This window comes from Chelonia mydas, chromosome 1, assembly GCF_015237465.2.
Source record: "Chelonia mydas isolate rCheMyd1 chromosome 1, rCheMyd1.pri.v2, whole genome shotgun sequence".
Taxonomy (NCBI): Eukaryota; Metazoa; Chordata; order Testudines; family Cheloniidae; genus Chelonia; species Chelonia mydas.
This window is the reverse complement of record NC_057849.1, coordinates 110,263,526-110,280,571: the sequence shown is the minus strand read 5'-3', so window position 1 is coordinate 110,280,571 and position 17,046 is coordinate 110,263,526. Positions and strand designations below refer to the sequence as shown.

The window sequence follows — 17,046 nt, the reverse complement described above, 5'->3', positions numbered from 1 at the left end:
AATAAATATCTTAAAAAGATGGCCGTTACTGATGTATTGTTGAGAAAAATATGCTCAGATTTTGTTTTACAACTGTCCTTGGATTTTACATCTATTTCAAGCATTATTTTGTAACTCAGTCAGAAAAGTATTTGTATTTTATTTCACAGCAAATCTGTAGTAAAGCTTCTGGAGATGGGTGGAAAGATGGCTGCAAACCTTGAACTTGTCCTTCTCAACAGTAATTCTACAGTCTTTATGACAAAACTCCTACAGAAGCCAGTGAGAATTTTGCTTGAGTAATAAGTCACATTCTGATCCAGGAAAACAGTCTGTACAGGAAGACTCTTACACTGATGCAGATTGTTCTGCAGAATCTGGGCATAATCAAGGACTTCAATATTGATGCAGAAGTTAGTTAAAATGTAGATCTGAGCACTTATGATTAAAATTTTATCAACTAATAAAATAATTTTAAGACTTAAGATTTTATATAAATTATTGCATATACATGAGGCATCCTCTCTCTGTAAACCATGTCCATGTGTAAACACACTGCAAGTGAATGTGCACAAACAGATTTAGGTGGCCTCATTCTGATTTCCAAGAAGACCGCCTTACACTGCTTTGACAGAGTAAAGTCTTATTGTAAATAAGCACTGGGTCCAAGAAGAACAAACTTTTTTGTAACATACCAGGTAAATGCAGCTTTAAAACATTTCACATTTTCCACTTACTTGAGCTTTCTGCACACATGTCCTAAGTTGTTCAATAAAGGCTCCCATTTATCAACTGTTACCTGCAAAATAATACATCCAACCTAATGATATCAACCTAACAGCTTTTAATTAAATTCTGTGTGTTCAATTACTACAGATAAATCAGCATGTAAATGAACAAGGCAGTTCATTCATGGAGAATGAAAACCTGAAGACAGGTATTTAAAATTCCTTTTACATTAAACAGTTAGGTAAAATAAGCAAACGTTGTCCAATGAAACCATTTACTTATTAAAGTGAATCTTCCTCCCCATTTTAGTTATCTTTTCCAGGTTCTTCCAGCCCCCATCCCAGTTAAATAGCCTTAAAAACTGCAGTGATAACATTTATTTGGACAAGATGGCAAACACAAAAATAATGATATCTTCACCTTACAAATTCAATGCCAGCTTTGCACTTTCAAACTTAACCCTTTATTATTTATTAGCACAGTTGGGTTCATCAACAAGCAGTGCAGAAGTGACCCTCAGTAAAACTAGATCTTCACAGAATGATTGCAAATACTAAATATCCCATTTGGCTTTATCCCTTTTCTTCCATGGTCTAAATTTATCTGCTCTGAAATAATTAGTCCATTTACTGGCCACACAATGCCAATATCTAAGCTGCGAAAATCCTTAAATTCCTTTCCGGTCATGGTGTTTAGCTTATGCTCTGAAGCATCAGAAGAAGTGCTGTAACTTTACCACAGACACCGTAAGTACAAACTCTATTCTTATTCCTATGCATGTTTAAGCGTTTTTTTAAAAACTAAGATATCTGCATTAATACCTTGCTGCACTGAGTTCCATATGTGATTCGAGAATTCATATGGGACGGAGCACTGTCTAACAGTTAAGGCACACAACTGGGAGTCAGATCTGGATTCTGCTAACAGCTATGCCACAGGCATAAAAGAATACATTTTAAATCTGTTACTTTTTAATTTCAGCTGAAGGCTTGTTGTTTTGGAAAAGGTATATTATGGGAAAAGGTAAAAAGGTATGTCTGATAAGCATGATGTAAAAATATGAAAACACTGGATGGCAGAACTTAATGATATTAGGCTAAGGTTTTAAGTCACAGTCTATATCATTGGGGAGGACAATGTCTCAGAATTTACTGCATTTATTCTAACAATCCAATTACATAAGGCAATATAATATGAGAACCTGCAGTTTTAATAAATAGTTCACTGACATAAAATTAAGTACGCATTAATTAAAAATTACCTCATTTCCAATAGCTTTAATTTTCTCTAAAGCATCAAGGAACCACTTTTCTGCAGTTTTCCAACTAAAATAAGAAAAAAACATTACTGGAATTACCAACAAAGTATCTATCACACAGTTGCCATTCAAAAGTCCCTTCCTAATGACAAAGCTGAATAAACTGTGTTAGAAAGAGAGAAAAGTTATCTTTCACACTATTTATTCACAGATAATTTCATTCACATTAATTAAATGGTGAAATACACGCAGTTGTGACAAATATCTTGCACACAAAGGTGCATGATCTTAAAGCCAAACTACAGAGTAAAAATTAAAATGGAGTACAGCCCAGAAACATGTTAAATGCTCCCAATAACCAGGCTATGGATAACAATCAAAATCTTAACCTTATACACCTTTTAAAAATGTTTCCCCTCTCTGGAATCATCTTCGTACTTCCTGGTTTGCCAAAAACAAAATCATTTCAACACATGGAATCTCCTGCACATATGAATACCTCATATGATGCCTGGCTGTTCTATCTGTGCCTAATTCCCAAGTATCAATTCTTTCCTGACTCAATGCTTAAAGCATCAAACCAGATAAAATACCCTATTAGAAAAAAAACTAATTTGACAAGTAAGAGTTTACGGTGAATACTAACTAGTTAGAATCATAAGCAATTTCTTGTTCTGTAGCTCAAAATAAGCCCTTTTATAAAAACAAAATATATGCTACTACATTACTTTTAGGAAAAGAATATAGACTAGTAGTACTGTCTTTCTTTATCTCCCTTTGCAAACTTACTCTCCATTTTGAAATGCAACCACTCCAACTTCATGCATAACAAAAGGATCCTCAGGTGCAATGCTTAGGGCTTGGCTGAAAAATCTTTCAGCTAATTTTGAATTGTTGGTCAAACCATATTCTAGTCCAATATAGAGCATCGGCAAATGACAGCTGTAAAAAACAAGGAAAAAAAGGAAGCTTCATATATTTATTTGCTTGTATGTAAATATTTAATAATTTGCACAAATCTTAAAAGCATTTAATTGTGTGATACTTTATAAGTATACTTTAAATAAAAAAAACCTTTACATAAAAAAAAAAAAAACTTTAAAAGAACAGTTACTTACCTGATAGTAACTGTGGTTCTTTGAGATGTTCTCACATGGATCCCACTTATGGTGTCCATGTGCCCCAGCACAAGAGTTCAAAACATTTTCACTAGCAGTGTCCAGTAGGGGTCACGCATATGCCCTTTAGACTCCAGGGCATAAAGGGGGCTGCGACAACAACCACCACTCAGTTCCTTTGCTCACCAAAATCCTCATTCATAAGACAGAGCTACAGAGATGGGTTGTGGGATGCACGTGCACAGAACATCTTGAAGAACAACAGTTACTATCAGCTAAGTTACCTTTCTTTCTTCTTTGAACTACTGGACATGTGGATCCCACTAATGATGATAAGCTAGCAGTCATTTTTTAAAGGGGGGGGCTAACAGTTATCTGAAGAGAGATTGCAAAGGTTCTTTGAAAACGTGCATCAGATCTTGAAGTGGTGACTAACAAATAACATTTTGTAAACATATGACCTGAAGACCACGTAGCCATTCTACATATTTCCAATATTGGAACCTGACTTAAGCATGCTATTGATGTAGCTTGCACTCTGATGGAGGACTCTTCTTACTAATATCGTAAGCAGTTCTAATACAATTGGATACCCATTTTGGAAGTCTTTATGATGAAACAGTCATCCCTTTTGATTTATTACCACACACAACAAAAAGTCCTGAAGTTTTACAAAAAGATCTAGTTCTATCTAGGTAATATAACAGCAGTCTTCTCAATTCTGAAGTATGTAATTTAGATTCAACAAGTGAAGAATGAGGTTTTGGGGGAAAAATGGTGAATTAATGGATATGAAAATCTGATAGTACCTTAGGCATAAAAGATGGATGCAGTCTCATGATTACTCTAGTCAGGTGAAAAACTGTAAATGGAGGATTCATCATTAGGGCTTGTAATTCGCTTATTCTACAAACTGATGTAATTGCCACCTGAAATGCTACCTTCAGTGATAGCAGAGGAACTGGATAATTTGATAGAGGTTCAAAAGGGTGGGGAGGAGTGTCCATAAGCAAAAAAACCCACTGAATTTAAGTCCCATATTTGAGTGATTTTTCTAACAGGAAGAAAAACGCGGACAAGCCCTTCCATAAATCTATTCACTGACCGAAGAGAGAAAATTGTACCTCCCTCTACTGGAGGATGAAATACAGATATGGAATGGAATGCTGCCAAATGAACTTTGATTGAAGCGATAGTGACAAGTGCTTTAAGGATAAGAGTTAATCTAATATTATTGGAATAGAACACTGACATGGAATTACAGACATGAAATTATAGACTAGTCATCTTAACTTCTTACCCGGAAAGATAGCGGAGCAAATAATCAAGCAATCAATTTGCAAACACCTAGTAGGTAACAAGGTGATAAAACAGTCAACATGGATTTGTCAAGAACAAATCACGTCAAACCATTCTAATAGCTTTCTTTGACAGGGTAACCAGCATTGTAGATATGGGGGAAAGCAGTAGATTTGGCATACCCGGACTATAATAAGGCTTTTAATTGTGTTTTGCATGACCTTCTCATAAACAAACTAGGGAAATATAGCCTAGATGGAACTACTATAAGCTGGGTGCATAACTGGTTAGAAAACTGTTCCTAGAGAGGAGTTACTAGCAGTTCACATTGAAGCTGGAAGGGCTATCAACTGGGGTCCCACAGTTCTTTTGAATATCTTCATAAACAATTTAGATAATGGCATAGAGAGTATAGGTATAAAGTTTGCGGGCAATACCAAGCTGCGAGGGGTTGCAAGCCCTTTGGAGGATAGGATTAAAATTCAAAACGATCTGGACAAACTGGAGAAATGGTCTGAAGTAAGTAAAATAAAATTCAATAAGGACAAATGCAAAGTACTCCATTTAGGAAGTTTGCACACATACAAAATGGGAAATGACTACCTATGAAGGAGTACTTCAGAAAGGGATCTGGGGGTTATAGTGGATCACAAGCTAGTGGAACACTGTTGCAAAAAACCTAAACATCATTCTGGAATGTGTTAGCAGGAGTGTTATAAGTAGTAATTCTACCACTCTCCTCCATGCTGATAAGGCCTCAGCTAGAGTATTGTGTCCAGTTCTGTGTGCCTCATTTCATGAAAGATGTGAATGAATTGGAGAAAGTCCAGATGAGAGCAACAAAAATGATTAAAGAAAGATGGTTATAGCAACAAAAATGATTAAAGATGGTTATAGTGCCTGTTATAGTGCCTGAGGAGTTTACACTTGATAAATGGTTGGTGAAGTCAAAGTACAGAACTCACAACCAATCTGGGGTTTGTGCCCTGTTTCTTAACAATCTGCCCTAAGGTTAGTACGCATGCTCTTCAGCCACTGCAGGACAGTATGACAGATATATCATGGATTCTGTGTCGGTAAACAGACTTTATCCATGCTTGAAATGGTCTGAGACTTAACCTGGTGAATATGGCCCAGAAGTTTAAGGCACATCCTTGTTGTCATTAGAGGATAGGTATGGAAATGGAGAATCAGTTTTTTTATTATTTGAAATCTGTTCAGGTGGAGGAACGCTCTTGCTGCTACTGAGTCTAGGAGAGCTCCAATGAACTCTGTGGATTGTGACGGAATCAGACTCAACTTTTAAAAGTTGATCCTCAAATGCAGGGATGAAAATAAATAAATAACTTTCTTTGCTGCTACTATAACCTACATTTGTGACTTCTCCGACAGAAGCAAGTTGTCTAGGTAAGGGTAAATATTAGGGCTGTCAGGCGATTAAAAAAAACTAATCACAATTAATCGCACTGTTAAACAATAATAGAATACCATTTATTTAAATATTTTTGGATGTTTTCTACATCTTCAAATATATTGATTTCAATTACAACACAGAATACAAAGTGTACCATAATCACTTTATATTTTTTCCATTACAAGTATTTGCACTGTAAAAAAAGAAAAGAAATAGTATTTTTCAATACACCTAAATACAAGTACTGTAGAGCAATCTGTTTATCATGAAAGTTGAACTTACAAATGTAGAATTATGTAAAAAAAAACCTGCATTCAAAAATAAAACAATGTAAAATTTTAGAGCCTGCAAGTCCACTCAGTCCTACTTCTAGTTCAGTCAGTCACTCAGACAAATAAGTTTGTTTACATTTGCAAGAGATAATGCTGTCCGCTTCCTGTTCTCATTTTCAGGTAACATTGTAAACAAGTTGTAGCCGGCACTGCAAGATATTTACGTGCCAGATGTGCTAAAGATTCACATGTCCCCTCAAGCTTCAACCACCATTCCAGAGTACATGCGTCCATACTGATGACAGGTTCTGCTCGATTACAATCCAAAGTAGTATGGACTGACACATATTCATTTTCATTATCTGAGTCAGATGCCACCAGCAGAAGGTTGATTTTCTTTTCTGGTGGTTCGGGTTCCGTAGTTTCTGCAATGGAGTGTTGCTCTTTTAAGACTTCTGAAAGCATGCTCACACCTCATCCCTCTCAGATTTTGGAAGGTACTTCAGATTCTTAAACCTTGGGTCGAGTGCTGTAGCTATCTTTAGAAATCTCACACTGGTACCTTCTTTGCGTTTTATCAAATCTGCAGTGAAAGTGTTCTTAAAAGGAACAATATGGGCTGAGTCATCATCCGAGACTACTATAACATGAAATATATGGCAGAATGCTGGTAAATAGAGCCGGAGACATACAATTCTCCCCTACAACGAGTTCAATCACAAATTTATTTAACACATTTTTTTTAACGAGCATCATCAGCATGGAAGCATGTTCTCTGGAATGGTGGTTGAAGCATGAACGGACATACGAATGTTTAGCATATCTGGCATACAAATACCTTCCAATGCTAGCTACAAAAGTCCCATGTGAACGCCTGTTCTCACTTTGTGGTGACACTGTAAATAAGAAGTAAGCAGCAGTATCTCCTGGAAATGTAAATAAATTTGTTTTTCTTAGCGATTGGCTGAAAAAGAAATAGGATTGAATGGACTTGTAGGCTCTTAAGTTTTACAATGTTTTGTTTTTGAGTGCAGTTATGTAACAAAAAAAATCTACATTTGTAAGTTGCACTTTCACAATAAAGAGATTGCACTACAGTACTTGTATGAGGTGAATTGAAAAATACTATTTCTTTTATCTTTTTTACAGTGCAAATATTTGTAATAAAAATAATATAAAGTGAGCACTGTACACTTTGTATTCTGTGTTATAATTAAAATCAATATATTTGAAAATGTAGAAAAACATCCAAAAATATTTAATACATTTCAATTGGTATTCTATTGCTTAACAGTGAGATTAAAACTCTGATTAATCGCAATTAATTTTATAATTGCGATTAATTTTTTTGAGTTGATCGCGTGAGTTAGCTGCGATTAATCAACAGGCCTAGTAAATATGCAACCCTTGTCTGCATAGATGGGCCACAATTACTTGTAGGAACTTTGTAGGCACATCCACGGTGCTAATGAAATTTCAAAAGATGGTAATGACCCCCCAGAGCCATAAAACGTAGACACTTTCTGTGCATGGGGTGTATTGACACATGAAAATAAGCATCCTGTAGAGGGCAACGAACCAATCCATGGGATACAGAGCAGGGATATCAGAAGTGAGAGCTACCATGCTAAATGTGGCACATTGAATGAACTTGTTGAGGTCCCAAAATCTAGAATTGCAAGTAAGCTGCCTTTCTTTTTTGGTATGAGGAAATGAGAACTGAAACCTTTTCCAATGAACTCCTCAGTTACTAACTCTATTGCTCTTAGTTTGATCAGTTCATCTATCGCCTGACTCACGGCACACTCATGAAAATGGTCCCTGAAAAGGGACTAAGAAGAGGGGTGGAAAGCAGGCAGGGACTGAAACTGAATGGCATAACCAGCCCTTATTACTTGAAGGACCCATTGCAATGTGGTGATTGCTATCCACACCTCCAGGAAATAAAACAGATGGGAACCAAAGGGTGTAGTAAAATGTTATACCTCTTTGTGATTTAGTCCAAGATCCTTGATTGTTGCATCAAATTTAATGTCTTTCTGTCTGACCAACTGAGTAGTTATAGAAGGGGGTAGCGGAGCTGCCATCTTCTGATATCTAGATCTCTTTCTAGATTGTTCAGAAAAGGCCTCTAGTGTTGGGAATATGAACAAAATAGATATTGAGTGTTCCTATATCCGGAGAATTAAGTTTGAGAACGAAATTGTCTTGTTTTGAAAGGATGAGCATACAAACCCAATGATCTGAGTGTGGATCTTGAGTCTGTTAATGAATGCAGACATTCATCAGTCTTGGTACTAAACAGATTCTGATCTTCGAATGGCAAATCTTCAATAGTTGCTTGCACTTCCTTTTGTAAATCTGATGCAGACAACCATGATGAGCATCACATTATGACATCTGTAACCACTGAACAAGCACTTGAATCAGCAGCATCTAATACTGCTTGAAATAGGTTTTGAAGGGCAATAAGCTGCCCTTCTTCACAAGTAGCTTTAAGCTACTCTACACTTTGAGGGTAATTGTCCTTAAACTCTGACACTCTACACCATTGCAGATAAGCCATGCTATCTAAATATGATTGATAATTTGCTCTCCTGATCTGTAAAGATGTTGAAGAGTACATTTTCTTTCTGAAAAGATCAAGTCTCTTGGGTTCTTTCTCCTTAGAGACAGATTTAGTGATGAATCAATGTTCCCTTGAATTTTTTCCATCCATGTGCAGAATAAATTTGGTTATTAGCACCAATATCGAGGTAACGTGTGAATGTGCACCACCAGTAGAAACAAATAACACATATTTTTAAAATTTAAAATAGCTATAACACATATTTTTAAAAGTTACCATAGGGATAATTACTCCAGCCAGGATAGCATTTTAGAACTCACTACTCAAATAATTAAATTTAAGCGTTGAGAGAAATAAAAATTATGAAATGCATAGACCAGTCGCACTTTAAAAGAATAAAATTACAGAGAATATATGTGCATTGCAGGAAGTATCAAGAAGTAACAACAACAATACAAGTATGTGTTGGGAGGTGAGTGAGTGTGAGAGACACAGTATATGTGTGTGTGTGAGAGAGAGAGACACACACACAGACACAGTATATGTGTGTGTGAGAGAGAGAGAGAGACGGACATGCTGCCCCTTTAAGTAGATCGGCACTCACCAATCTGAAGCCTGCTTGTTCAGACTTAGCAGCAGCTGTCAGCAAGCTCTGTCCCACATCCCACTCCTGAGCCCTGTCATGTTGCCCCCGCCACTCTGTGGAGATGCGGTAGAGGGGTGGGAGGGGACACCCTGATATCAGTGCGCCTGCCCCCCGGTCTGTACAGCAAGCAGGAGGCTCCTGGGAGCAGCTGGCCAGGGACTCCCAAGGCAGAGGGCAGGAGCTGCACAGCAGTGGGGGGACGGGCACGTGAACTGTGCAGCACTTAATAGGCTGCTGGGCAGCCACGCAGCTTAGAGGGAACTTAGGTGATGATGGAGCCAGATGTGTATAAAAATACTCAAATCCTTCAGACGGCATCTGATATCTACAATCAGCACATTTTACAGTAGATAAAATGGAAGCAGGGCTCAACCAAAGATCTGTTGTTGGATCCAGTATTCCTTCATTAATAGGTAGTGCAACCGTGTTTTGGGATGCTGACTGTAGAATATCAAAAAGTTTATATCCCTTCTCCTGAACTGTCTTCAAAGTAACTTCTAGTGTTTTTGCCAGATGCTTCAGTAAGTCCTGAAAGGTTTTTAAATCATCAGCTTACAGTGATGTAAGCCTGTGAAATGGTTTAATCAAGTAAGGAAGAAGAAACAAGTATAGGACCAGACTGTTCTGATGGGCTGACATTTCAGCAACACTTAAAATTTGTTGCTCCTCTGCAATTTGAACTTGATAAGAAGAGTGATCAGAATTATAAGAGTTTGTAGCAGGTGACTCACAAACAGACTCCGTATATTGTGGGAGAACCTGTCCCTGAAATTGTGGATATGAATGCCATGAGAACCAATATGGCCATGGATGTGGGCCAGATGGGAAAGGGATATTTGGCCAGTTCAGAAGCAACCGAAGAGCACAGTGAGAATTAGCATTCTCAGGTCTATTAGGAGGTGCTTTTCCATATGAGCCCCTAGAATTATTTTCTTTCCATCCATGTGATTTCCTTCTTGGTGGTGGACTCCTGTCAGAGTCTGCAGAGGAGTCAGTCTTTGGATGAAGAAACTTCTAATGCAGAAGTCTTGACAGCAGACTGAAGGATTTGAGTGGGACTCAAATCCTTAATTGTAATGCCATGCTGGTTCAAATAAATTTTCATTAGAGATACGCTTGCTTCTTTTTTGAAGAGGGGATCTGTCTGGTATCAAGATCAGGAAAACCTCCGGGACTGGTGACTCAGGTTCTGGAATGACCCTGAGGTCTGGCAAAAAACACAAAATAAGCTTTTGGAGCTGCAAATTTAGTTGTAAGAGTCCCTATAGTGAGGAGCTGTAGATGCCTCTCTGCTTTGAGCCCTCCTTTGCATTTGAAACTGCTGGCTGTAACTAAAAGATGCAAATGCCGACAACAGAAGCACTGTAGAAGACTGTCCTAACTGATGCTGAGAATAACGGTGCTGGTGAAGCTGGTGCCAAAAAGGAAGAAGGCAGATGACTTTGAATTCTTCTTCTCTTGAGATCTTTTAGATGAAGAAGCAGGTTTCTGTACCAGCTCTGTTATGTGGTGCAAAATGGCAGGTCTCAGTCCCACTCTTTCCTGCACCGACAGTAATGGCTCTCTTCAACAGTTCCTCTTCTCTCTCGGCACCAGCTGTAGTGGCTCCTTTGAAGAGCTCTTCTTTGCTCCTGCCACCGGAGAGCAAAGGGTATGTCTACCCTATCGCTGCTACAGCAGCACTGCAGCTACTTTCCTGTAAACACCTCCTACACTGATGGAAGACGTTTTCCCATCCATGTGGGTAATCCCCCTCTCCGAGAGGCTGTAGTTAGGTTGACCGAGGAATCCTTCCATTGACCTAGCCATGTCTATACCAGGAGTTAGGACAACATAACTATGGTGTTCAGAGCATGAAATTTTTCACAGCACTAGGCAACCATAGCTAGATCGACTTACATTTTAGGTGTAGACCAGTCCTTTAGAGTCATTCAGTCCTCTAACAATTGGGGTCTCTGCCTCCTCTAATTGACCTTTCTGAATTTCATATTTTTAAATGCTTCTGATTTAGCTGTCATATTTCTGGTGACAGGAGCATTGGCGAGGTAAGTTTTGAAAACAGAAGCCTTTGTACCAAGTTCATGCTCTGAGTCAGACATAGCTCTCATGGACCTTTCCATAAGAAAAAGCTGAAGTGCCTCTCCTTTTGTGTGTGCTTCTTGAAGGACTTGCAAATCACACGCTTAGCAACAATATGTTGCTCAACCAGACAGTAAAGGCACCTGTTGTAGGTGTCAGTCACAGGAACAACCCCCCTACAGAGGGACCTGACTTGAAGCCCAGAGATTTGGGCTCTGCCATAAATTGCTTTTTTCCCCATACCCACTGCAAACAAGCTAACTGAAACAGTAACAAGTGCACTAACCTACTACCTATAAATAAACTAACTACCAACTATCAGACTAAATGCTAAGGAACAAGATTACTACAAAGGGACACATATGTTGTTACAACTCACTGCCTAAGGCGATTGGGGTTCCTGTGCCGTTTATGCCCTGTGAGGGTGCAGGGGGGAGGCATACAGGATGCATGGACCACCCCTACTGGACACTGCTAGTGAAAATGTTCCAAACGCCTATGCTGGGATACATGGACACTAAATGGGATCCACATGTGCAGTAACTCAAGGAAGAATATGTATTATGTAACACTACATTAAATAGATTCCAAATGAAGTACTAATCTGAAGAGTACCTTGAGGGAAAATATTTAGTGTAAGAAGTTAATTCTAATGTTTACTAGTATTTTAGCCTAGAAATATGTATTTCCCTTTCCTATCCCCAAGTTAATTCTGAGTTTAATCCAGGTTTGCTTCGTCACCTATAAATTGAAAACGAAGATAACTGGACTTTAATGACACACTAGGTAGTAACGCTATCTAAACTTTTAAACTGTAAGCAATAATCTAATACTAATGATGTATTCAACAAGCAGAAGGATTATGGAACACTACTTATAATCTTTTTCCTCCCTTGTTTTCAACATAAGAACGGCCATACTGGGTCAAACCAAATGTCCATCTAGCCCAGGATCCTGTCTTTTACACCAGTGGCCAATGCCAAGTGCCCCAGAGGGAATGAACAGAACAGGTAATCATCAAGTGATCCCCTGCAGTCCATTCCCAGCTTCTGACAAACAGAGTTTTAGGACACCATCCCTGCCCATCCTGGCTAATAGCCATTGATGGACCCTATCCTCTATGAATTTATCTACCTCTTTTTTGATCCCTGTTATATAGCCTTGGCCTTCACCACATCCTATGGCAAGAAGTTCCACAGGTTGACTGTGCATTGTATGAAAATACTTCCTTTTGTTTTAATCCTGCTGCCTATTAATTTCATTTGGTGACCCCTAATTCTTGCGTTATGCTTCCTTATTTACTTTCTCCACACCAGTCATGATTTTATAGACCTTTATCATATCCCACCCCCTTAGTCATCTCTTTTCTAAACTGAAAAGTCCCAGTCTTATTAATCTCTCCTCATACGGAAGCTGTTCCATACCCCTAATAATTTTTGTTGCCCCTTTCTGAACCTTTTCCAATTTCAATATCTTTTTTGAGATGGGGAGACCACATCTGCACGCAGTATTCAAGATGTGGATGTACCATGGATTTACAGAGAGGCAATATTATATTTTCTGTCTTATTATCAATCCCTTTCTTAATGATTCCCAACATTCTGTTAGCTGTTTTCACTGCTGCTGCACATTGAGTGGATGTTTTCAGAGAATTATCCACAATGATTCCAAAATCTCTTTCTTGAGTAGTAACAGTTAATTTAGACCCCACCATTTTATATTTATAGTTGGGATTATGTTTTCCAATGTGCATTACTTTGCATTTATTAGCACTGAATTTCATCTGCCATTTTGTTGCCCAGTCACCCAGTTTTGCAAGATCCCTTTGTAACTCTTCACAGTCTGCTTTGGACATAACTATCTTGAGTAGTTTTGTATCATCCTCAAATTTTGTCACCTCACTGTTTACCACTTTTTCCAGATCATTTATGAATATGTTGAACAGTACTAGTCCCAGTACAAACACCTGGGGGACACCACTATTTACCTCTCTCCATTCTGAAAACGGACCATTTATTCACACTCTTTGTTACCTAGCTTTTGACCAGTTACTGATCCATGATAGGACCTTCCATCTTATCCTATGACAGCTTACTTTGCTTAAGCGCCTTTGATGAGGAACATTGTCAAAGGCTTTCTGAAAATCTAAGTACACTGTATCTACTGGATCACCCGTGTCCACATGCTTATTGACTCCCTCAAAGAATTATAGTAGATTGATGAGGCACGATTTCCCTTTACAAAAACCATGTCAGCTCTTCCCCAACAAATCATATTCATCTATGTGTCTGATAATTCTGTTCTTTACTATAGTTTCAACTAGTTTGCCTGGTACTGAAGTTTCCATTTGAGTTATTGCCTTAAGTATATTTTTATTAATGAAAAAAGTAATGTAGGTTAATAAATGAATATTCATAAGTCGATAGTTTTTTAAGCCTTTCAGAATTTCATTCTATATAAAATGGCATTGTCTACTTTTGACATACCCTTTCATCAGCTGTGCTGCTGTGAAGTAAGCAGCCATTGCCTGGTCATGCTCACTCTCAACTGCAAACGAATGTCCATATGCTATCCAAGCTGGTCCGTAGGTTCTCTCAAGTGTAGTGGCTTTGCTAACACACACACACACACACACACACACACAAGAAATCAGACCAACACATTATAATTACATCTGAAATTCATTATATTCATTTTATTGGAACACTTAAATAGTAAGCCTGCTCAAGTATAAATAGTCTGTGTACTCACGTATATATTTAATAAATTTGCAGTAAACTAATGAGTGTTTAATAAAGAAGTTTGTCTCTAAACAATTATCATACTGGTGAAAGCTTACCTTTTGACACACATTATTTGACACTTTAATAGAATGTATTATTCTCATTTTCTAAACTGATTTTAGCAAATTTCTAAACTATATTATTTAGATAGTGTTAAGCGTGCATAGTGAAACACCAAAGGTAAACTAAATTTAACAGAATGAATGCATGCAGAAGAGGTATATGGTTTTTATATCTACACATAAATCTTAGAGACACCAACAAAAAGCAAACAGAAAAACAATTACATTAGAAAATCCATCTCTATTCATGCAGTGTAAACAATGTTAAACAGGTGAAAGTGGAAAATGGTAATGTCAAATTATGAAGTTTCTATGTTGTACTTAGGCCATGTCTACACTAGCACTTATGTTGGCAAAACTTTTGTCGCTCAGGCATTTGAAACCACCCTTGAGTAACATAAGTTTTGCTGGTATAAGCGCTCACGTGCGCCAGCACTATGTTGGCGGGAGACACTCTCCCACAGACACAGCAACCGCCACTCATTAAGCTGGTTTTATTATGTCGACGGGAGAGCTGTGCCTCTGTAAGCTTGCAAGTGTAGATATAGTCTGTGGGTGGAAATATTGCTTATGTGACTGCAAAAGTCTGGGCTTGCCGAAGGCAAGCCTATTGTTCTCCATTCCAGACAGCTGCCCTGCCTGGGAAAGAAAGTGTTTGACACCTCTTTGAAGGACTGACACCAAAAAGCCACCAAAACTGCAATTTAGGGTCAACAACTTTGATCATCTGCCAAATACTGACCTAGAGCCAAGGAACAATAGTGTCCATACACAAGAGCCCACAAGAAGGGGGCAAGCATGACTGGAGTGTCTGTGCCATGTGCTGAAATTGAGAAGCTCCAGAAACTGAGGCCCTATTTAAGAGCAGAGACTCTGTGAAGGGAGCCAACCATCACCACAAGACAGACATGAAGGAGAGAGGGGGCTGGAGGGACTCTGTCCAGCCTGAAACACTGACAAATTTCAGACTCACAGAAGAGATGACATCAGAGATGGGGAAGGTGCATCTCAGGACTTTTGTTATTTAAAAAAATCTGTAACACTCAAGCGCTTTAAGAATAAATTCACTGTGGTTAAGAGTGCTAACTTTTGCTAAGTCTGTGTTCCTTGTTTTCTTGCCACTGTGTTTCCGAAGGGGTTAATTAGAAGCCCAGAACGCCCACATGGGACCCAGCGACTGGGTTCACTTCAAATGGCAGGGTGACTATATCCCCCATATGAGACCAGTTTGTAACAAAACATTTTTGATTGATTGCAGTATCAAAGGATTGCCATAGCAAAGAAAGGGTAAACACAGGGGACGTACAGCAGCCAGGATTACTGGGTTTCTGTAATTACATTTATTTATAATGAACAGCTCTTGTGTAATACTTTTATAGTTAACTATTCTTTATTTGAAAATTAAATCCTGAATAATACTGACCTAACAAGTCATAAACAACACAATAATAAATCTAATATTACTGGATATGAAGTTAAGCTTTTACCTGAGATATCTTCTGGCATGTTCATTTTTGTGACCGACCATGAGATAATAGCATCCTACCGCAAACCATGAGACCTAAACATCAATGTCAAAAGAACAATACTAAGAGTACAGCAGATGATGAAAATGATACATCTACAAATAACGATACAGGACAGGAAACAGGTAGCATTTAGAGAAGTTACAATATTTTGCTTGAAGTCATCACTCTCAGAGTTTCAAATTATTATAGCAGCATCTACTAGCACAGCTAGACCTGTTTCCCCTATAAACAGTTTTGAGTGATTTGTAACTCATCCATTTAAAGCCTCACCTAAAATAGGGCTCAAAATTAGTTAAGACATTATGTTTATACACAGAATAAGAGGGCCCACACATGGAGTTAAAAGGAAAACTTCATGTGCAGACTAGCCCTTAGAAAAAATGGAAAGGAGGGAAAAATATCCTGAATGTATTCTATTTTTCTCCCAAGTATTATAACTTGGTCAAAGATTTAAAGGGTGGTACTCAAAGGAACCAACTGCAAATTACTTTCAATGAGTATTAAGCACTTAACTAACACCAACAGTCATTTGCCACTGATGTCTTTGAATACCCTCTTAGGCAAGCCACCTTGCGCTGAGCCAGTTGTGCATGTATCTATGCTTAAATTTGCCTCCTACCTACACAAATGCCCTGTTACAGCAACACAGTAACACCACCTCCCCAAGCAGCACTGAGCCACGTACTCAGGTCGATGCAGTGGGAGTGCAGATACTGCAATATTTATGTTGACCCTAACAGTCTTCCAGCAGCTGTCCCACAATGCCAGATACTGACCACTCTGGTCTCAATTGTGAATTCCACTGCCCAGGGGTCACAAAGACTAGAAGGCCCGCCTCCCCTTTAAAGCCCTGCAATTTTTTGTAATGTCTTTTCCTGATTGTCCAGCTTGGCAAGTACATTTGACAGCTCCTCGCTGTTGTGTGCAACTGCCAAGCTAACCATGCTGGCTTCATGCTCCAGACGCATTCCGGCTTGGAGCAGACAGGAGATATTAGATCTTCTGGGTCTGTGGGAAGAAGAGATTGTGCTAGCACACCTATAGACCAGCCATAGAAACATGGATATTTATGAGCAGATTGCATGGGGATGCAGGAGAAGCGGTACAACAGGGACCAGCAGCAGTGGTGTGTGAACGCAAAAGGATCTGAGTCAGGCATATCAGAAAGCCAGGGGGGCCAACAGTCACTCCAGTGCTGTGCCGCAGACCTGCCGCTTTTACAAAATGCTGCATGCCATATTTGGCAGAGATCAATCGCCACTGTGGATACTTCCGAGGAGGCCAAGCCAGAGGCCCCTGACGTGAACAG

At 38.7% G+C, this 17,046-nt stretch overlaps 1 protein-coding gene across 6 annotated transcripts in view; it reads right to left on the bottom strand.

Moving 5' to 3' along the window:
* The window catches only part of CDC16 (cell division cycle 16), a 63,936-nt gene that overhangs the window by 20,113 nt on the left and 26,777 nt on the right, over positions 1 to 17,046 (bottom strand). For 5 of the 6 annotated variants that reach the window (XR_006287491.1, XM_037897382.2, XM_037897402.2 and 2 more), the window contains 5 exons: positions 15,696 to 15,769; positions 13,850 to 13,975; positions 2,756 to 2,908; positions 1,970 to 2,033; positions 717 to 778 (listed from right to left, as the gene is read on the bottom strand). Coding sequence is in view for 5 of the 6 variants with exons in the window: in XM_037897382.2 (XP_037753310.1) it covers positions 717 to 778; positions 1,970 to 2,033; positions 2,756 to 2,908; positions 13,850 to 13,975; positions 15,696 to 15,769 (479 nt within the window). In the remaining variant the exon portion in view is untranslated. The remainder of the gene's footprint in view (positions 1 to 716; positions 779 to 1,969; positions 2,034 to 2,755; positions 2,909 to 13,849; positions 13,976 to 15,695; positions 15,770 to 17,046) is intronic. The other variant, XM_037897396.2, reaches the window with a different exon arrangement.